Source organism: Bactrocera dorsalis, chromosome 5, assembly GCF_023373825.1.
Source record: "Bactrocera dorsalis isolate Fly_Bdor chromosome 5, ASM2337382v1, whole genome shotgun sequence".
Classification (NCBI taxonomy): domain Eukaryota; kingdom Metazoa; phylum Arthropoda; class Insecta; order Diptera; family Tephritidae; genus Bactrocera; species Bactrocera dorsalis.
The window spans coordinates 7,849,531-7,863,503 of NC_064307.1; the positions used below are offsets into that span (position 1 = coordinate 7,849,531).

At 38.1% G+C, this 13,973-nt stretch overlaps 1 protein-coding gene across 7 annotated transcripts in view; it reads left to right on the forward strand.

The window, feature by feature from the left end:
- The first annotated feature begins 1,501 nt into the window (after window positions 1-1,501).
- Window positions 1,502-13,973, forward strand: part of LOC105231303 (Down syndrome cell adhesion molecule-like protein Dscam2) — a 111,967-nt gene continuing 99,495 nt past the window's right edge. For all 7 annotated transcript variants that reach the window (XM_029552465.2, XM_029552470.2, XM_029552466.2 and 4 more), the window contains exon 1: window positions 1,502-3,100. In XM_029552465.2, coding sequence (XP_029408325.2) covers window positions 3,052-3,100 — 49 coding nt within the window. In that variant the 5' untranslated portion in view covers window positions 1,502-3,051. The remainder of the gene's footprint in view (window positions 3,101-13,973) is intronic.

Below are 13,973 nucleotides of genomic sequence, written 5' to 3' on the forward strand. Positions count from 1 at the left end.
TTGCCCCATCCATAAAGAAGTTCACTGCCCCTCTCTTCCAACGGCTTCTTCCCACCCATAGCGTCGGTATATGGGCAAAGAAAGAGTCGTCAGAGTTCTGTTTGGCGATTCCATGATCTAAGTGATCCGGTATGAAGTCTAGGTGTGTGAGGATATCTGAGATGGACAAAATAAAATGTAAACGGTGATAGTATAAAGTGATTTAAGTCTCAGTTAATGAACGATCTATGGGGTATATTATATAAAAATTTTTAAATCCTTTTTTTAATTCAGTCCATATGAAATAGCGTTCTGGTAAAGCTTTTATTTTCTCTAGCTTCTAGATATACAAAACGGTCAAAGAAATATGCTGAAACCCGTAAGGAATACATCTTCTGGAAGACCAGAGCTACGAATTACCCATTATTTCATCAATCATAATATATTTTTTGGGAGATTGGCAAACTGCATCGACCTTTGAAAAACAAGGCACAGGAAGGAGTCAGTCGATTTTATTTGGTTAGGTAGACCTTTAAAACTAAGATGCTGGCTTGTGGTTGAGATAGACTAGAATTTATATATTACCGATAAAAAGGTACGAACTAGTCGAAGATATTTCAATAGTGTTTTGTTCACTCTGGGTCTAGCTTAAATCAAGGGTTTTCAAAGGATACTGCAGCAGTTAGTTCCACTCTTTGATTGCACGGTGATTTTAGTGTATAAAACAGAAATTTGTCAAGATTAGCACTAAGCTGTTCTTTATCATCCTTTAACAACTTGCTCATCTAATTGTCGCCTTCTCACTTTCCTCGGACTTCACCCAATAATCTAATTACTTCGTTATAGCACGAAAAGTTCCCTGCGTCACTAATTAATGAATGCAATCAAATTAAGGATGAGATTATTTTCTTCAAGATCTTAACAAAAAATTTGTGTTTGGCCAGTATTTATCATTAACTGCGGAACGCGAAATCAGGAGCTCTCAGCTGAGATACATTTCCAGAAACATTAAGCCTACAACACTCATATTCTCTCTCTCCTTAATTGCGGTGTGTCTATACGGGTGGTTCGGCAGCAGCAGAAGAGTAAATAAGTTATTTGCATAACAAACAAACTCTCAGCAAACCAAGCGTCCAGCGTTTTTGCACATAGTTTTGAGCGGTGTGTTGTTGCTGTTTTTGTCCCTAACCACGGACAACAATATCTGATACATGGCAGCACACTAGCATTGCAGAAAGCGGACGATAACAAAATACCAAAAAGCGCGCCACGCCAAAGCGTTGTGCGAAACGAACAAATAAACAGAGGAATGTGATAAGAGCAAAGCATTTGCCGTGTGCGTGTGTTGCCGCCAGGACGCTTGGCGGCCCAAAGTGGTGAGCATGCGCACCACGACCACCACACAAACATGGCTGCCAACGTGAGCCACAGAGACGAGCTGCTAAAACACCACACCGAAGCGAAGCTGCCACAAAAGTGCACCGGTGAAAGGTACATGGACTAGACCATGGCGTTCAAGTTGAGCCGGTGCTCAGTTGCAGCTGATAGCTCGAAGGACGTGCACGGTTTGGCGGATAATGGAAACAGTAGAGCAAGTTAGCCAATTAAAGAGGCAGTTGTGAGTTGTGCGAGCCAGCAAGGGAACCTACTTGGTGAGGACGAACGGTGTGATAAGTGGAGGTGTGTACGCGACCGCCCATCCGGTTAGTGAGTACGTGCGAGTGTATGCGAGAGAGCGCGCCAGCAGTGAGTGCGGGAGATAAGCGAGAGCGCGCACACGTTGAGAGTGCATTGCTTCGTGGTGTTTAGGTAGACAGCGGTGTTGGTTTGGGTGTCGCTGTCGCTGCCGGTGTCGATGTTTAATGTCGGTAGAAGCTATTGGACGACACAGGCGACTTCGTAAATGTCAAGTGTAATGCCACAATCGCAATTGCTTGCGCCTATCAAGCAGCAGTAACAGCAACAGCAACAACGTAAGCGACAAACAGTTGGCGGAGAGTGTGAGTGGTGAGTGAACGAGCGCGCGGAAAACGGAAACGGAAAGAACCAAAGCAGCGACGAAATACATACACACGCATATAAGCAAAGCGAATGTGTGTGTTTGCTAGAAATGTAACGCGCGACTTTCGCAAAGCATTCGCCGTCGTGAACGCTGCTGCAATTGCATTGCACTGATTGTGTTCGAGTGCTGAGTGAGCAATAAAAAATCGCAATCGAATTGCATTGAAAGGCGGGCGAGTGGTAATTATAAATTTCACGTTACTTTAAAGGAGTTCGTGGCTTTAATCAGTGTGCGAGTGACAAGCGATGCGGAAAGTTCAAGTCGCTGCAAATCGGTAAATATTTGTAAATGTGCAGTGAAGTGAGCAAAACACATACATACATACTTACATAGCTGGTATGTTTATAAAGCTTGCGCGCTGGAGTAGTCCAAGGGTGCGAAATAGTACAATAGAATTTCTGTGAAAACAAAAAAGTGCCAAAATTGTTAACCACATACATATTCATACCTATAAGAGGCCAAATTTGCTTAAGCAAAAAGTTAAAACACGAAATCAAATATATTTGAAAGATCTGAGTGTGTGCGGTGAACTGCTCGGTAGCTTAAAATTAAAAGTTTATTTCAACTGCCTAAAAGTGAGTTTCAAAGAAATAGACAGAAAGTAAGAATATGTGTGTAAATCAAAAATATCATCTGACAAGGTATACCTAAAAGTAACAGAAAGTGCATATAATAGATACAGTGTTGGTGATAATATTTCACTTCAAGATTTGCAAGTGATTTGAGAATTTGAATAAAAGAGTTGTGAAAAAATACGAAAATCAAAATAACTTAAGGGAAAGTATACCGCACTTTGCTAAATTATACTAAATTATAGTTCAAATTAACTAAGCGGCGATTGCGCTACTTTAATAAAAAAATAATAATAATAAAAAATTGTGTATTTCCCGCTTGAAACCGGAAAGTTTCCTGAAAACAACACCAAGTCAGCGCAACTAGACTAAAGGCAGCTAAAACAAATAATAATAACAAATCCTAAGACCGCGCGTAAAGACAACCAAAACAAAGACATGCGGACAAGTTGCCATATTCTTGTGCTTTTGCTTCTATCACATCTCGGTGAGTGCAGCCTTTTTACACGACAGCTTTATATAAGCATTTTTTCTCTCCCACTGCTATTTTTGTTATGACAAGAGAGATCTCTTGGTTTTTGTCAACATCTTTTTCCATAAATTTCTCGTGTCTCGTCTTGTCTGCGAACAAGTGCATGAGCGACGTCGACGGCTTGAACGCTTTCATGTGGAAAAAAATGTTTCACGGTTGTTTGTGCGTTTGTTGGTAAGCATGGCTGCTTTCCATGAAAGTACATTTATAAAACTCAGGTATTACATTTGTAGCTTTTTGATTTCGGAAAGCAAATGCAGTCTGAGGGCATATGTATGTCGCTTTTTAAGTGAGCGATTTTGAATGCACTTTTCTATGCCTTATGTTATAGTGGTTTGAAAGAAACACTGCTCTGTGGAGTCATTCATTTGATGTAGGATTTCGTCGAGCAAAAAACGGCCTATTTTCTATATTTTTTCTATAAATGAATAACATATTTTATTCAAACTTTTGGCTTTTACGGTAGACGGTTTTGCAATAAAGTGTAAATTTATTATTACTATTCTATTTTTTTTATTCTCTTGTAACATGTTGCTACAGAGTATAATAGTTTCGTTCACCTAACGATTGTTTGTATCACCTAAAAATAATCGAGTTAAATACAGGGTTTTGTATACAGGTATAAAAGATCAGGATAATAAGACGAGTTGAAATCCGAGTGACTGTCTGTAGGTTCGTCTGTCTGTCTGTGCAAGTGATACGTTGAATATATCTTAATGAAATTTGGTATAAGTGTTTCATGGTATAAATAAGTGAGGACGAGTTCGTAGATGGACGCAATCGGACCATTATCACTCCAAAAAACGCCATTAATCGAAAACTTAAAAAGTGTCATAACTTAGCACTAAATTAAGATATAAAAAACATTGATTTGGCACAGAGGATCGCAGTGGCGTGGGGCACCTGCGTGCTAAATTTTTTTAAAAAGTGGGCGTGGCTCCGCCTACTAAAAAATTTAATGTACGTATCTCTTAAAGCACTAAAGATACAACAACCAAATTAGCCTAGCGCAAATATTAGTGAACATCTATCGACAGTGTGAAAATGGCTGAAATCGGAAGATAACCCCGCTCACTCTCTACATAACGGTGCTGTTCAAACTACTAAATTAACAACTAATAACGTCAGGGCCATTAAATTTAACTGATAGCTGCCCACTGTTAAGAGAAATGAAATATCTCGGGACGCGTCCGAACGATTTAGACTAAATAAGTATTGTCTGTGACATTTTTTCCATATTCCTATGTCAAAGTGTCAAAATGTGCGAAACTGTGCTCCAACCACGCTTACTTCCCTTATAACATAATTTTAAATTCCTTTGATTCATTCACTTTCCAATGAACACATCAATAAGTAATTAATACAACGGGAAACAATTTGCACTAATAATTCTTTCACAGTATGCCACTTTATGATACAAATCCAACAAAAGCTGTTAAAGCCCCCAAATACCGGAAATGTATACTTCAGTATCTTTTGTTGACATTTGACCGAAAAATCGGTTAAGGTATGGGATATAGAATTGAAATTCAGAGAACACCCCTTCCTGGCAATACTATCTCTGTGTATCAAAAATCGTTGAATCGGGTCAAAAGTCCTCATATACTTAATATAAAAATTTTCGGACGTTCGGCTGACTTTATACCAAATATATTGGTCAATATTTGAGTTATTTAAATTAATATTATAAAGCGAATTTTACTCACAACAGTATATCTTTGTGTTTAAAATAAATACATTTCGGAGAAAGCTTAATCTCGCCTTGATAGAGTGCTGTAGAGCAAGTTTGTAATAAAAATTACATCTAGGGTTTTCACATAGTCTCATAAAGTTATAACGATTCGAGAACATAGCATTGAGAATTGTAAATGTGTAAACTCATTTTTGTATGAAATCCAACAACATTTTTTTTAGACAAGTGTAAAAATTTATAATTTTACGATTTTACGATGCTTTACGACGGGTTGTGAGTACCCCAATTATAATAAGTTTGCCAAAATAATAAAATACTAGGGGCTGACTAGAAATCATATAGATGGAGTTAGTGGTTTAATAGATATCAAATACCGTTGTTGGAAACACTCGGTTGTGCCTTCGGCCCATAACTCTTCCGAAATTATCCTTATATCTTTAAAAGAAGTTGGCTTCATATTTGTAGTACATTCAATATTTCGTGTATTTATGACTTCCGTTTTTCAGATTCCTACGATAATCACATTTTATAGGCTCTATAACGTGATGAATTTGTATTTGATCAAACATAATATCTCATCGCTCATAAAGAAAATTAATTAAATGATTTTAAAAGTTCTTTAGTTGAACTATGTTTTTTATTGTTGTTATAAAGGAAGAACTGACTCCCACAATAATGCTGAGTAGCAGTTTCACTAGAAAGTCCCCACAATTGCGATTATGCATTAACGATGTATTTTTCGAGTTTTGCTGAAGACCAAAAAGTTGTTTTTTAATTAGTTTGGAAGCTTAACGCAATAGATTTTGGCAAGTTAATAAAATATTACTATTTCTAAAAGGAAACAGGAAGCCCTCGTTGAATTTACACATATTCATATGTGTGTGTGCGTAAGTGTCGATAAAATTTAATCATTTATATTCAATTTCAATAATTCCCTCACAACGTTTGTCTCCCTCCTCTGGGATTGAAATTATTTTGCAAACACTCTAACGGCAACCTCTAACCGCAATCGAGAAATGTGCAAAGTACAAATTAATAGTCACTTTATCACATCTAAACGATACCGCAATCTGATTGTGACAAATTCTTCCACAACCACATGCGCACACGCCGTCACACACACACATCCATGCGGAAATGCCGTGGTGAACAATTTTCTTTTATAGTTTTCGTTTGCATATAAATTGCTGGTAATAATGCGAAATTATTTCGCATGTTACCCCACCCCTTGCAAGCACACACACTCACACGCATACACAAACACACATGCCTGCATTCATATTCACACATTGATTGGCGTGTTGTAGAACAACAGGATTTGCCCGGTTTCCACCCCAGGGCAGCAGAGGTTAGACGGGTGTTTGCTCGATGTCATAAAAAAGCGAGTAACTCGCATCTCTCCATTCGCACATTTGGCATTACATATAATTTAGCATAAAACCGAATTCATTTGCATATTTGGTGTGGATGAAATTGCGAATATGGCAAGGGATTGAATAAAAACTCCTGTCAAAGGAAGAAAAACACCAGCAGCACACCAGGGGGGTCGGAAGCGCTGCAGGAATTACTTAAAAGCCGGCGAACAATAATAACAAAAGCATATCACATTCAGAGCTGAGTGTAGGCCGTTCAAGCGTTTTTCTTTAATATTTAAAATGTCTTCTCACAATAATTTACAAATTATGTCGAAAAGGAATTTCGGAAGGAATTATGCAATAAGATGCTAATAGCAGAATCTTTTGTCTCACTTGCGAAAATTTAATAATTTTGCATTCACTTTGGAGGTTTAATAAGTTTTTTAATATCACATAAGGACTTTTCACCAGTTTGGTCTATATTTATGTTGGGTAGTCCAAACGTTTTTTCGTATTTCTAATAAAATTTTAACTTATTTTTGTATAAATAAAATAATAAATAAATAAACATTAATAAAGGGTGGGCCATATAAAATTTTAAAATTAAAAACTTATTTGTGAAAAACAATTTCGGACAAATGACCACCACGGCTGAGTTTACAGTAGCTTATCCGATCCACCCGATTTTGGAGTACTTTCTCGATGGTTTCAGGCCTTATGGCAGCTACAGCAGCTTGAATCTCGTACTTTCGATCTTGATTGTTTCTGGATGGTTGGCGTAACATTTATCTTTAACAGCTCCCCACTCCAACGGAGTTAAATCGCAACTTCTGGGAGGCCAATTCACATCACCTCTTTTACTGATTATGCGATTTTCGAAGATAGGGCATAAAAGATTGAGTGCAGTGTTTGTTGTATGACACGTAGCGCCGTCCTGCTGGACCCAAATGTTGTCCAAGTCTTCCTATTTAATTTGCTTGAAGAAAAATTCGGTTAACAAAATACGAAAAGACTTTTTCGACTACCCATTATAAGGATTTATTTGAGGTCCGCTCAATCAATTGCCTCTGGTTTCTATAAATGTATAAAATAAACACAAAAATCGTTAACTTACATATAATACCCTTCAAGAATACAAAAGATTTGTTACTATAACTTGTCTTCGATGTTGTTCAGTTTGTATGCCAGCTTTATGATATAATTATCCGATCTAAACAATTTCTTTGGAAATTGAATTATTGGCTTACGTAATAAACTGAGTAAACTAAGATACTAATTCGCGAATGTACAGACTGACGGACGAACATGACTAAATTCATTCAGCTCGTCATGCTGATCATTTTTATAAATATTTTATAGGGTCTCTGACATTTCCTTCCGGGTATAGTGTTTTCTTTTCTCAGTGAAAATGTGAACAAAAAAATGCCAACCAACTCATTTACAAAATCTATTGTTGAGCATAACAAAACTGATCGATTCATTATAATGAATAGGAAAACTTAATGAAATAAATAACGAAGAATAAACATCGTCAGGTAACTCTCACCCATACGTTTTGGAAAGGGCAGAAAATATTGCATTTTTTCAGGTTAGATGCACCATTCTGAGAAAGGAACACGCAACTTTGGCTGCCGGGACATAGGGCAGAATAAACGCAAAATTTATGTAAAAAAGTAAAAGATATTAATATACTTTGCTCAGGGTATAAAAATATGAGTTTTTTTTGCGGAATTGGTCCCAAAATGTCAATTATATTGTTCATGCATGTATTCATATCTTGTTTTGATATTTGATTACATGATTTGTACAACCTATAGTATACCTGTCAAAAATATAAGGCTTATTTGCCTAGCTTTTTGTGCACTACTGTGGGCAAAAATTAGTAAGACTTTTCCATGTGAAAATCCATTCGTCGAGCTATTTTTTTTAGGCCGATATGACTGTCAGTGACATCTGTGCCAAATATCACATCAAAATAATCATTAGTGTTTAGTATACGCTTGTATTTCTGAAGTACATAAAGTGCAATCGGTAATTGTTACGATGAGTGAAACTATTCAACAAAGAAGTTCGATTAAATTTGGTGTGCGGAATCAAATTTCTGGTGCCGAAACGTTCAGAATATTGGAAATGGTCTTCCGTGATATTTATTTGTCGTGAGCAAGTGTTTTTGATTGGTACAAATTATTTAAAGAGGGTTGACGACGACCAACACGTAATAAACGCAAGATTTGGTGCTTGAGAATCGACGATTCAGAGAACTTAATAGCATCGTTGGAATATTGGAAGGAAGAAAAGTGAAAGCGCGATTGGTTCCTAAATCAATTAATTTTTACAAAAAACAGCGTCGCATTACAGTCTATGAAACAATGTATTATTACTGCTGATGAGTCTTCGATCGATGCTCATGACCCGGAAATAGAGAATCAATCGGCCCAATATCGAGACAAAGGTGCGCCGAAGTCGAAAAGATCACGCCAAAGCAGTTCAAAAATCAAGGATTTGTTGACAGTTTTCTTCGGTTATCGAGGTGTGGTGCACTCCGAATTCCTTCCGACCGGCCAAACTGTGAACAAGGAATTTTATTTGAGTGTTAAGCGTCGTTTGCGGGAAGCTATTAGTAAAAAGAGGTCGGGTCGGTTATGGGCTGACAACTCTTTTGGCATCACGATAATGTACCGTCATATATTGCATTGATTCTTTGTGAGTTTTTCGCCAAATATTCAATCAATATTTTGCCGCAACCACCGGTTAAATAGCTTTTGTAATTATCTAAAAAAAAACTCTCGAAAATGAAATGAAGATATAAAGATTTCTAATACTATTCGCCAAAACATTTCCGATTATCGCACTAATTGTAACCGATCCAATTAAATTCTAAAATTATTGAATGGTAAATGAAATATAATATTTAATTGTAAATTTTTGTCATTTGAATATGATTGATTCTTGTATGATTGGTAAAATGTAACCTCTCTTCCCCCTCTTTTAACTGATCGATCTTCGCGATAATTTTATCAATACAACTTATACTCGAAGTATTTTGTATTACCTGCCAAGGAGTGAAATCCAAATCAAGAATCAAATCATTTCACTCTCCTTGTCATCTAAACGAAAGTTGGTTCATCCAAGTAAAAACTTCGCACTCTGTGAAATTTGGCGAATTCTTGATTACATAACTGTTTTGTTCATATGTATGTACATACTTGTAGTTTCACATCTCGTTTATGGAGCAACAACAAATGTGGCAAGCAGCAATTAGTTGCTTTCGCCGAAATCTTTTCTTTTTGTTTACTGTATTTTTACATTACGAGAATTAGCAGATTGAAAGCTTTTCGTCATTTGACGCCCGTGTGTGTGTATGTGTGAATGGGTCCATTTACACATCATTAAGTCCGGATTAACGGTGAAAGTGTGTCACTAGCTGCCATTGTTCTCCGATCACCAAAGGTATGGGCGACCTGTTTCCATTCGGCTCTTTCAATAAAGCAACGGTACAAACAAAGGATGGTTCTGCTACTAGCCGATGGTGAGAAAGAGATGAAAGGGACCGTGTCATGTGATTGATTAATTTTCAAAGTCACATGACAGCTCCGTCAAATGAGCGTTGTGTGGACATGTGATAGAATATGTTTGTGTGGGTGTGTGTGGGACGAAATACCTTCGTTATCGGCTATGTGTGGGTGAGTAGGTGTAAAAATGGTGTGGCCAGATGTGTGGTCTTTCACTTTTCGACGCAAATTGAAAATATTACACGCGTTTAGTGGACTTTGTTTATCGCAAATAACAAAACCTTTTATTTGCAAATTTCTATGTCGCCCAAGAGTATATTATACCCTTTATGTGCGTATGAAATATAAAAGAAAACTTTTGTTTTTTTGTTTGGCAACAGAGAGTTTATTTAGAAAGTTCTGAAAGTTGTACGATTTTGTCAATTTCTTTTTTGTCACTAAAACGAAGGAAGTTAAACGGCGCAAAATGCCCCAGGCAAATCAGGGAGGGTGCGTGTGTGCGGTACAAACAAACAGCAACTTATAGTTTAGCAGAAAAGTAAGGAGTAAAGTGGAAAAGCACAACAATAGTTGCAGACTTCTTTAAACTTGAAGTTATCAGCGTCGCTCAGCGCTCCTACACGCGATGTATTGGAAACTATTACCGAAGTGTAGTCAATATTAGCGGAAAACAGCGAAGAGCTGTAAGTGTGCGCTCGCCGCGTTTGGGGTTTCAAGCACTTGAGCGGCTTCCTATTGTATTTACCCACGCCAATGCGACAGTGTGTGGAGGTATATGTGTAATTGTTAGTCTACAAAGTTTTGGCACTAACTAAAAATAGCGAAAGTTTCACGCCGACATCCAAGGCTGACACATGCACGCTGTTAGGCAGTCAGCTCAGCGGATCTCCACAACTTCATGTGGTTTTGCAAGACGCGTTCAGTGTTTCTTATCCATGTGGAAGACACATGTGTTGTTGTTGTGGCAAATGTAACAGACATCCTTTAATTTGCTGGCAGCGAGCAAGCTAATGTCGGGTAATAACGATTACTAATTTCACAAGTCAATAAAGTTAATGAAGTAAAATAAGCGCATGTAAGTTTTTGCAGCATAATTGTTGAGATTCAACGTAAAAAGCGAGCTTCTCGGTTGACAGACCATCAAAATATTTTAAACTCGCTACTGTGTGTAAAAGGCCTCTGGAGTTGAGAAATACGGACAAAGCTGCTTGATATGGTGAAATACCAGCAGATTAGTTGAGAGTACATTTTTGTTGCCTGGTGGTTAGGTGACAGCTGAAATTTATTTAAAAAACTCAAAACTATATTTTTCCATAACTGGGTTTTTAAGTTGATACCGAATACCAGCGGCTAAGTCTTAGGTGGTCCACCGGTTGAGTCCAATGGGGAATGACTCGCGTGATGCTTTGCTCCAAGGCCTGAATCGAAGCGGGATATACATATACCTACATGAAAAAGTCTAACAGTGTGATATCACACGCTCTTGGTGGCCAATCGACTGGCCAAAAACGAAAAATTCTCTGCTCACCAAAATGTTACCTCACTAAATTCAGTGATTAGTGCGATGTGTAGGAAGTGCCACAGTCTTATCGAAGCCAAACGTCGCCGAGATCTTCTTCTTTACTGGCGTAGAAACCGCTTACGCGATAATAACCGAGCTAACAACAGCGCGCCAGTCGTTTCTTCTTTTCGCAAGGTAGCGTCATTTGGAGATTTCAAGCGAAGCCAGGTCCTTCTCCACCTCATCTTTCCAACGGAGAGGAGGTCTTCCTCTTCCTGTGCGTCTCCCGGCGAGTACTACGTCAAATACTTTCAGAGCTGGAGTGTTTTCATTCATTCGGACGACATAACCGTGGTAGTGTAGCCGCTGTCTTTCAATTCGCGGAACTATGCTAATATCGGCGTAACTTGCCGAGATCAGGAGCTTGAATTTCAGGCGGCAAATAGTCGGTTATCATGACGCCATTGAAGGTTATGTTATCACCGGCATAATTTTTTAAGAACTATGAAGCAATAATTCCACCGGCCATACCATACTGTTGGTTTTCCTTGATGAAATGGCAGCTCTTGAACCCCTTCTGGCTGTTATTTTTCGTGAATGCGAAAATTGTGCTTGTTTTCATACCCATTGAGCCAAAAATGGGCTTCATCGTTGAACACAATTCGACTTGAAAAGGTCGAATCATCTTGGAACTTTTTAAGAGCACAAAGCCAAGCAATGTCGACTGGGAACGATGAAGCGCTAAAGACACCAAGTCATTCCATACGTTTGTCCGAGTGGCTGCGAACGGCTCCTAATCCACTTTTTCACGGTCGTCGAGTACACTCTCAGCCACGGCTGCTATATTTTCCTTCACTGCGTGCTGGATGTGGACTATTCGGTCGAATATTATCCAATAATGAATATTAGCTCTCAAGATAGGTGATGGTGGTGCGAATAGTACGCTCAGTGGGCCGATATTGTTGACCATAACTTGGGTTTATTGAATCAATTCGGCATAGTCTCTATTTTGGTTCATCCAAATTTTTGCGATTTGTAAATTGAACTTAGCTTGATTGTGATATATATGTATATATCTATGTCATATCGTACTTCTAACCGAACACACAAGATTCCTCAGGCATCAGCAAATTTGGACATTCTTATTTACCATAGTGTCATATTTAATGTAGCCTGATTTCATGCTCCACCTTCATCCTCTACCGTCCTTTCCCGCGCCTTGCTTTGCTATTCCGCCGCATAGTTGCGCATACGACATGTAGGACACGAAATGAGTTCCTCAAACAAATCAGAACTCTCATTCAAATCTGACGTCTGCAAACAGAACACTCCATAAACAAACATATCTGGAACACTACCATATCAACAGGTGCTACATGCAAAGTTTCTTCAGTGAATTCTTTTTCGTTTTTTGCCACACTTTGCAAAAAGTTTACTTATCCTGTGTAAACAAGCAAAACGCCTGGACTTGTGCCAGCGGAAAAGCAAAAAATTGTAAGGAAACCTTATCTTACTGACCCACTTAAGGTGCTTTGTGTTGCTGAAACAAAGTAATAATAATAAAACTCTAGAAAAATAAACACAAAACAACATTGACTACAACAAACACGGCATATTCAATAGATAAACAGTAGGAAATACGCACACACACATATACAAATATTGGTCGATTTGTCTACTAAAGACCGAAGCAAGTATGCTGGGAATCAAAGCAGCGAGACGCAGATAAACTCGAAAGCGTGAAAGCATGCATGGCATTTGCCAAGCAAACGTGCTCCGGCGTACGACAAGCTTTTTTGCTTCCGCGATGAGCAAACAACATTTCAATACGGGGAGTGCTGAACAGGTACAGTTGGGCAGCCAGAATTGGGATGAGCAAATCATTCTGCTAGGAATTTGTTGTTGGTTTCTTGTTAGATCAGATCTTAAATACAAATATTGTTGAATCTTAGTATTATATTGAATAACTGCAGCTTTAAGCATAATATTATTCAAAATTTTGGTTATTACTTTTTCGGATACAGCAATTAATATATTTTTGTTTAAGGCTCCATAACCTCAAAATGGCATAAAGAATAGCGAAACGTGGATTTAAGCTATTTTGATCTGTAGAACCATTATTTTTTGAATACGTAGGTTGCGTTTTGTTTTCCAAGATTTGCAGACTGAAAACTCACAATTTTATCGTAAAGTTTTACAGTTTTGGTGGTTTGTATACTCAGAATGTTTTGACTCGCGAGCGGCGTTTGTGTTCTTTACAGTACCTTAAAATATTCTTCCAGTCCAAAAAAATGGAGTGAAATCGCGAACATTTTCGCGCGTCTATTTTTAACAACCTTCGACTTGGCTTAACTCCTCAAGAGTGCATAGAATAAATTAATTCAAATTTTGACTATAAAGCTCCATAAAGGACCACTGTTTATTGATGGTATGGTGAATTCAATCGAGGTCGTAGATCACTCTGAGACGACTTTCGGGAAGAGCGTCTAAAATCAGTTGTAGTTCCGGAAACTATTGACACTGAGCGCAAACTGATATTGCGAGATCGTCATGTGGCCTCTCGGGGTATATCGTGGTATTAGTGGAACTAGCATACATTCAATATTGCATGAACATTTGACTGTAAATAAAGTGTGTTCTCCTTGGATCCGCCACAATTTATCAATCGCTTAAAAAGGCTGTTGTTGTTTTAGCGGGTACATAGTCCCCGGGAAGTTAGGAAGGATTAGCTAAGTTGCCGTCGACGTCATCCATCCGAACGCTCAAG